Here is a 9,166-nt window from a genome sequence, read left to right on the forward strand (position 1 = left end):
TCATTACGTTGCTCTAGTTCAGCATGCTCCATGTATGTATTTTTTTGTTTTTTTTGCCCCCCCCCCCCCCCCCGCAGGAAGCTTTTGGCATCTTCTTATCCCATGAACTTCAATTGGATTTTTTTTTATCCTGTTTATACAAAGCATTTGTGCATCTTGTGTTGCATTTTTATAGAATTAAAATCATATGGGAATAGTAGTGCACCCTAAAATAATAAAAAAAAATATAACAAATATAACACTAGCGGAATGCAAGGACTTGGTCGCACACAGAGCCAGGGTTCAGGAGTCAAAACAGGTAGTCAGGAATAGCTGAAGTCAAGATAACAGAAGCAGCGCAGTCAGGGTCAGGAACCAGAGTGGATGTCGGCCAGGCCAGGGTCATACACAGAATCACAGTCAGGAACAGCAGAACAACTTTTGGAGATCAGAGACCACAAAAAGCAGGGGCAGTCTGAACTTTTGCAGTTAAATAGTCAGGACCCAGCAGGGAAAAGTTAGCTGATTAGCAGGTAATGAGGAGAATGTAGAGTAGAGGAGGGTTGAGAACTCTGACACATAGTCTTGGACCCTTGCACATCTTGACCTGAGACAAATACTGGTCTAAATTGCCCATACCAACCAATCACTGCTAGGCTTCCATACCTTAAAATTTTTAGTTAAGCTCTCACTTGGTGTCTATGGGAAAATCAGACAGTTTTCATCTCAGACTGATACATTTTGGCCAGTGTGTAGGAAGCTGTACCGCAGCCCACAGAGTCCCTGTGACTGTAGTTTAGAATTGCAAGGGTTTTATTTGCCCACATATGGCACTGTGTGTGTTGGTATACTACAGAGATATTCCTGATGGAGAAAAGATGTGTAATGAAGCATATGATGGAGCATGGCACCATTTTCTTTAGTCTGGAATGAAACAAAAACTCTCTGTATGTCTCTGTGTAATACTGAGCCATATTAAAGAACAGTAGTGCCCTGTGTACATCTAAAGTAGCAGTTTTTCGGCAACACCTGTCTAAGGTGGTATAAAGCCGAACTACATCAACCTGCATGAGATCTACCAAGAGTAAAACCTCTATCTGTGTGCAAGCAAAAACTCTATTTTATTTCCGCTGAACTCCAAATTTGTGTTCCATTGCAGCTTTTCTGAGCCTATTGTAAATGAATCTGCTTAGTTCATCAAAAATGATTTGTGAACCTGTTTACACACAAAGCCCAAGAAGGAGCTTAACTATAAATGTGGTTGGTGGCCAGAGGGCAAGTTTAGCAAGAAAATCTGTGAGACAGAGCCCAAGTGACACCATCATCAATAACACTGACAGAAGCTCTGTCACTGAGCTGGAAGTCACAGCTCCAGTAATAAAGTACTGCGGGCCACAGGCTCTTAGTGAACTCAAGCGTCTAATTCCTTGCACTGTTGTAATGATTGTAGCCTGAAAAGTACTTTTCCACTCTGAAAAAAAAAAACATTTTCGGCAACTGAGAAAGGTCAAGCTCAAATAGGATTCTGACAGTTATAGTATTCTCTCAATTTATTCATCTTCCCAGCCATTCAGTGCTCAGGATTTATTTGATGTTCAGTATTTCACTCAGAAAAAGTCACTTAAAGCATACCTATTGTTACAGAGAAAAAGATCCAAATCGCATTATATGTATGATACAGATGTAATGCAGCAAGAAATGTTGTGTATGGCATGTTTTAGGGCTTTCTTCTGCATATTTTCTCTCTATGACTATGCTGAATTGACAGCTTTTCCTAGTGTAGAGCGGTGCTGTGTGCTCTGACCAATCAGGTCTCTTCCTACAATCAAGTTCAATATAGGTGTTGTGGTTCGTGGCTTTGGGTTAGAATTAGATTTGGCTCAAAAGGTTATACAACCAGTTAAATGCGGTGTACCGATACCGTATTGCATACCGTTTCCGGTGTAGTGGTCCTCAAAGTCAGAGTTACTACGCTCAGGTAGGGTCCCCCAGGTGGGACAGCCCCTAGTCGCCTCCTCTTTCTCTAATGTTATAATGTTTGTGTGTACATATTTAATAATGTATATATTTAACCTAATGCATATAATGTATATTTACCTTGTTAGCGTCGCAGGACCTTCGGTCATGTGACTATGTTAATTCCTCTATGGTATGTTGGACGACCTTTAGAGGTCCTTGGGTCACCTGATTACCCATAACCCTTAGTAAAGATGATTGACAGAAGTACTGGACCAATCAGCTTTAGTCCGGCCCCTGCCCATATAAGGGAGCTGTAGCCAATTATCACTCTCTTGGGTTGCTGCTTTCATGGATGCCGGACTAGCAGGATGGATCTGCGCAACTTTTAAAGACAAGCTAGGCCAGAAACCTGCCGGCTTCAGCCTCAAACTAAACCGTGAGTCCTAAACTAAATTCCCGCTAAAGCTAGCGTGACTGCTGGACCTCAACTAAATCCCCTAAATCCAGCGGAACAGCGCATATCAGTCTACGGATTCTAAAACGCTTAAGGTCCCAACCACTGTCAATTTCTAAGAGACTTTGCTTGTATAGAGACTGTTCCGGTTATGAAGCTTGCATAAAATCTTCAGTAAAAGTTCCTACTGTTTTCAGCAAACTCTGGTTGTGGACATTCAATTCTTCCATACCTCCCTATCACTCTTGGGAAGGGTGGCGGTAGGACAAGCATTGCAGAGGAGCCCTCACCCTGGTGTCACGAATAGAAAGGGTTAATCAGACACCCTTTAATTACCGCACAGCTACACCCCATATACCCTACACCCCAGGCAATCACATAAATATCTTCAAACCATGCATCTGAGGTCATCAATATGACTGAGACACAAGATGGCTGTCACCATGTGGTCTAATGAATACAATATTTATTCATAAAGACCAGGTACATTAGACACTTAAATGGTCACTCTCATTAAAACTGATTTTTGCTATTGCACTCCTTATGGTAAATAAAAAAGATTTCTAATATACTTTGGTTTAAAAAAAAATGAAGTTTTCTATGTATTATTTGTGCTTAAAAAAGCTCAAGAGCTCATTTTCCCCCCATCTCATACACAGACTTTGGACAGAAGCCCAAATACAGGAAGTGCAGCCTGGAGTGCTGAGGGTGTGTGTCCAGCCAACAGCATATGGCAGTTAAGTGTGAGAGGAGCTATGATTGGATGAGGCTGGACTGGACACCCCCCTCAGCACTCCAGGCTGCACTTTCTGTGTTTGGACCTCGGTCCTAAGTCTGTGTTTAAGATGGGGGAAAATGTGCTCTTGAGCTTTTTTACGCACAAATAAAACATAGAAAACTTAATTTTTTTTTTAAACAAAGTATACTAGAAATATTATTTATTTATCATAAGGAGTGCAATAGCATAAATGAATTTTAATGAGAGTTACCCTTTAACTGAGCAGTATTACTGGAGCCCAAATGCATTAATATACACCCCACAGACCAACCTATTTATTAGGAATTTTGGAAGAGTTATATCCTAATATCCAATGCACAAATCAACACTACACACCCAAATACTGGCAGAGATCAAAATGTTTAATAAACAATCAACTAAACACGTTCTAACTAAGAAAAAATGAAACATACAATACTAAGATAGTTAGACCCTTAAAGCTGCAGTGTAAATGAACACATATTCAACAATTATAGTAGAAACACTATCTGTTGTCTATTTGGGTGGATTTTCCATAAAAGGTACTACTATAATATATAAAAACAGACAAAAGAATATAATACTGAAATACTTAGCTTCTGGGGAACCGATACGGCAACTATGAGACTGGAACAAAGGACAAAAACTTCATCCATTTGTTGTAGAATCAGGACCCACCAGGAAGTTGAAAGGGAGTTGGTGTAGTTGTCCAGGGGAAGAAAGAGAGAGCCCTCCATTGTGCTTGCAATGGTTTTTATTGTGTTGTCTCCGCCCCTTTTCCAGTCCACCTGTGGGTTGGCTTTGTTTACAAAAAACACCTTACCATGCAGATATGCCTGGGAGACCCCATTTACCTGTGGGACAGACTCCATTTTGCATTTGTCTAAACAAACTCCATGTGGCTTTCTGGTATAGGAACACTAAAAATAGATATTCCATTACAATAGGGATATTTTGGCACTTCTGTGGAATCTGCAGTGGTGCACAAGGTAGGGTAAAGCCTCAGGTAGAAGAAAGATGATACCCCGCACTCACCAGTAATGCGCAGTGAAGATTTAATATGCCATAGTGTAGTACAAGGACGTGTTTTTGGGTGGGGGCCTTCCTTCCTCAGCTGTCTGCCTAGTACTGCACTATGGCATATTAAATCTTCACTGTGCATTACTGGCGAGTGCTGGGTATCATCTTTTTTCTTCCTACAAGCAGACTGAGGCAGATAGACCGCAGTATCACCTCCTTCCTCCCCCTCTGTGTCTTCATTTACTGATATACCTGTCAATAAGGAGATTTTGACAGTTTACAGGTACTAAGACTTTTTGCAGGTCGCTAGACAACAGAACCAGGATTCCCCTTTAGCATTTACTGTTCCAGGGTGCCAAAAATGGCTCCCAGTATTCAGAAGTTATGTGAAAGATTCATACAAGCTTGTATTATACTGTATATCAGAAGAACAAACAAACAACAACTCTTCATTAGATGTCATTGGCTGATGGGAGCAGTAGTCATGCAGTATGGGTCAGATTAAAGGAAATATCTGCTAACAACAGGATCAGCAAACTCAAAAGGCAGAACCAATACCAAATGCCCCCAAAAGGGTAGGTTCACACTGCATTAGTGCTTCCAACAGACATATATTTACTGTAATGGAGCATAATGGATGCCATTCATTTCAATGGCCCAAACAGAATCAACATTCCAGCCATATGCACTATTTTCAGCAAACTGGATAAGGCAACAGACTGTGCTTTTGAGTCTGCAGAAAATAATTCATATGAGCCGAATTTTTACTCTATTTGGGCCACTGAATTGAACAACATCCTTTGCCCTCTTTTACAGTAAATGTCAACATCCCATTATCTTTGGAATGCCGACAGATACGTCTGATGGAATCACTAATATAGTGTGAACCTAGCCTATGATTCACTAGACAGCAGGAGACAATCACTATCAGTGAATGAAACCAACCCTTAAAACTAGCAAATAGATCCATTATATTAGCTAAAAAATTACACCAAACCAGAAAGAGCAAAAACTCGGCATGGACCCATTACTCCGGCAAAACTAAAACTTTCTGCCATGCATGACAACAGGCAGAAAAAGGGGGCTTAGGCTGGGTTCACACCACGTTTTGTACTTACGGCTGGGGGGAGGGGGGGCGGCGGCAGGGAATCGCAGCGCCCACACTCAGACGTATTCGGGAACCGTATTTAATGCATGTCTATGAGCCGACCGGAGTGAACTGCAGCCTCCGGTCGGCTGTGTTTTCGGCCGTATGCGGTTTCCCGACCGTAGGCAAAAACGCGGTCGACCACATTTTTGCCTGCGGTCGGGAAACCACATACGGCTGAAAACGCAGCCGACCGGAGGCTGCGGTTCACTCCGGTCAGCTCATAGACATGCATTAAATACGGTTTTCGAATACGGCTGAGTGCGGGCGCCGCGATTCCCCGTCCCCCCGCCCCCCTTCCCCCCAGCCGTATACGGAACCGTAAGTACAAAACGTGGTGTGAACCCAGCCTTAGTCTGTTAGAAGAAAAGGCATATGTCATTACCCTAATAAGATGTATTACAAACTTTCATGTATTGCTGAATAATGAGGAATACACTTTATGAATTGTAATAAGAGAGCTATATAGAGTAGAGAATGTACTTTCCAAGTGGATTCTCTAAATTAACCACGTCTCTAAAGCCTAGTAGAATACTACAGCTGATGGATGCAAACAGTCCACTAGACAGCCTTTGTTTGGAGAATGGATGGAGTGGGTTTTGCTGCCCTATAACCAAAGGGACATGCTAAATGGAAAAATAAGCTACGCTCACATTTTGTTGAATGGCCCATTGGCACAGTGCGGGCTACTAATCTGCATCTCTGCCTTCCAGCCAGTGCTTATCTAGGCAGATGGTTGTTTGGTCAATGAAAACCTAGTGTGCAGCATTTAAAAATTTACCTTTTACCCATTGGTATGCATGCGATCTGTAGACATAGTCAAAGTGTTTTATTTAATGTTCTAGCTATTGGCACTGCATAAATGGCACAAGGGATGTCATTGAATGGCATTGGCAAAAATATGAAATGGGTTATCAACTATATAAGGCTGGGTTCACATCACTTTTCCAGCCATATGGTCCACCACCGTTTTAGGTCTGGTGGGAAAACCGCATACGGGGCAAAAATGAGCCGACCGGAGTCAGCGTTTCACTCTGGTCGGCTCATTGAAATGAATTACATACGGGTGGCATATGGCGGGGATATGGGAGCGCCCGGTTTTAGCTCCCCCAGCCGTATGCGGTCCTGTATTGGTAAAAACGGGACATGAACTCAGCCTAACTGAGCAAATCACACCCATTTTTGATCATCACCATCACTTGGCTCCTGTGTAAAACTCATACGGTTGGTACTTGACACTTTCTTCCAGTACAATTCCATTATATTGTCACTTGACATTTTGCAAAAGCAAAAAATCTGGTCTGATGTATACAATATATATTCTCCCTAAAAATATTTTAAAAAAATGATGTAGTGTAGTTGATACAGTCTCCATTGGTAAGGAGTCTGAGTTTATTTTAAGCCTATTTTTGTTTTCATATATTTTGCAGTATTCTGCTTTACATACTAATATATAATACATTTTATATACGTACATAAAATGTGACATACATTAGAATTTACTTTAATATATATACAACATAACATTATTTACTACTACAGTGAAGGAATGCATTTCTGCACCTGCTATCTCCCTATTTCCAAAATTCTTTCGAAATTCTTTTATGAATGGAAAAGATTGATGAAAGCCGAATATTTATAATTGTTCATTATAATCTACAGTCATTTAGGTAGGATTGCTCTCATATGCCAAGCAATCTAGAGTAATATTGTTTTTATGTAAATATGTAAGAGGAAAAGGTGGAATAAACAGAAATGATAAAAAGAACAGTGGATACCAAAGAAATACCCAGATTTATGTGATTTTTTTTTTACAACATATGCGTTGCTTACAAGTCTGTGTTGCCTGTTGTAAATTGTGATAGTCTCCGATGCAGTCCATTAGTTTGCCGTTAAATCTGTATTTATTCATGGAATCTCTTGAAATTTTACTGTTACATCATCCTTCACCTTGAGTGCTCACATCTGTCTTTTTCTTTTTGGAATCTGATGAACCTTGTGATTCAAGTGTTCTCTTTCCAGATTCTCCTATAGGAAGATTCTGCGGAGGTTGGTAACCATCTTCTTGTGGATCCAAGGGATATTTAGACAGTAGTATATAGATGGAAGGGCAATTTTTGTAGACAGTTAAACATGGGCCTGGGTTCTTAATAACTGGCCCCTTCTGCTCCCATACTTCCTGCAAAGTTCTGTACTGTATCTTGGTGATTTGGTGTAGACCACCTACTAGCCTCTTCAGTATTTCTGCACAGGTAATAGCTTTAGTTACAGCCTGACCATACGCTCCAAAGATAATTTGCCCAGTGCCCTCAGACTCCATGTAAGATAATGCATATCCAACTAAATTACGGATTTTACTGCCCTCCTTCACTCTCATCTGTGCCACTTGGGGATGAAGGTCTTTAAATGGTAAAGATTTCCCTTCATCTTCTACAGTAATACGCACCCGACGCAAGTTTTCCATTCTAAACAAGGAGAAAGAATATGGTTTTGTAAGTCCTTTCTGGACACAAAATGAAGTAAACTACAGCAAAAATAATTTATTTTAAAACAAAGAGGTCACCTTTTGACTGACTAGCTACCTCAGCTGGAAGATGAATGGCAGCTGCTAAGAAAGCTCAGAAGGAATATTAAGTCTAGCTTCTAATGACAACACATGAATGCTAACCATTCTAAGCAAATATATGCAGAACATACAAACAGGCAATACAACAAATATCAAGCCAAGCAAAGATGAGAGCAATCACTGCTATTTAACTTTAATATGCCATATTTCTCTGGGGATTGGATGTACAAGTCTATCTACAAAATAAGCGTTTGAAAATGGTAACATTTGGTGTATTTTTATTACCATATTAAATTACTCCAAAACCAATGAAATATAGAAGGTTATCTATGGTAGGTTGTTGGCGGCTCAGTTGGTAGAACCAATATTATGTAGTCTTGCAGTTCTAAGTTTTACTCTAACAAGGATAACAGCTCCATGGAGCCAATATGGTGATCTTGTTTTGTGTGGGTTTCCTCTTGTGTCTTATTACCCTACAAAATATGTTGCATTGGCTTCCTGTGAAATTGGAACAAGTTAGTGATAACTTGGGCTACGGCAATTGGATCACGAGTCCCACTAGGGACATGGGCTGATAAGAGTGCAATCTCTGTACAGCACTGCAGAATATCTACAATGGGTGATAAATAATAAAATAAGTACTTACTGAGTTCTTTCGGCTCCTTATGTTCCTAGAAAAAGATCTCTTAGAATGTATTTTTCCGTGAATTCCAGGCTGCCAGGAGAATGAGGAGGTACGTATGACTTCACAGAAAGTTGCCTGGAGCTGTTCAAGTATTCAGATCATTCCTGCCCTTTAATTTCTTAACTTCTGCATTTCCTTAATGACTTCACCATGCGTCGTCTTCTTACCATTTTCCATTGACTATCCCCTACCGAGCTGAGGGATTTGTGTTTTTTCTGCAATCCTCTAGCATTATCAGCAAATGGGAGGTGTTGTGCTCCTGTCACTTCTCCTTCTGTGCTCTTCACTCTGTGAACCACACTGCTGTGTCTGATGCACTTATTGAGAGACCCTCCTCCCTCTTCTTTCCTATACTGTTCTCTACAATAGTAGCTGCAAGGAAAAGAAGCATCAGGGCTGTTACTTCAATTCAACCACTTTGCTAGGGGAACGGAAGAGCATAGAGATTATTATCTTTAATTATACCCCTAGTATATAGACAGGCTTAGCCGAGCTGTATAATCATCTTGTCTAAGTTGCATTTTCACTCTCTTACCTTCTTTTCAGCGCCAATGTCTGTCTGTTTTATATTCTCCAACCTGCCTGTTCTTAAATCCACT

The 9,166-nt window shown here is 40.7% G+C and overlaps 1 protein-coding gene across 1 annotated transcript; it reads right to left on the reverse strand.

Annotated features, from left to right (window-relative positions):
* Window positions 1-5,659: 5,659 nt before the first annotated feature.
* RPP25 (ribonuclease P and MRP subunit p25) lies at window positions 5,660-8,908 on the reverse strand. The gene is made up of 2 exons (XM_056572697.1): window positions 8,529-8,908; window positions 5,660-7,781 (listed from the first exon to the last, which is right to left on the reverse strand). The coding sequence occupies exon 2, from the start codon at window positions 7,778-7,780 to the stop codon at window positions 7,256-7,258; it is 525 nt and encodes a 174-aa protein (XP_056428672.1). The 5' UTR covers window position 7,781; window positions 8,529-8,908; the 3' UTR covers window positions 5,660-7,255.
* Window positions 8,909-9,166: the final 258 nt, after the last annotated feature.

This window comes from Hyla sarda, chromosome 4 (assembly GCF_029499605.1).
Source record: "Hyla sarda isolate aHylSar1 chromosome 4, aHylSar1.hap1, whole genome shotgun sequence".
In the NCBI taxonomy this organism is placed as follows: domain Eukaryota; kingdom Metazoa; phylum Chordata; class Amphibia; order Anura; family Hylidae; genus Hyla; species Hyla sarda.

Excerpts from the sequence above, each read along its gene's own strand:
- RPP25 (XM_056572697.1), bottom strand. The coding sequence starts at position 7,780 with ATGGAAAACTTGCGTCGGGTGCGTATTACTGTAGAAGATGAAGGGAAA.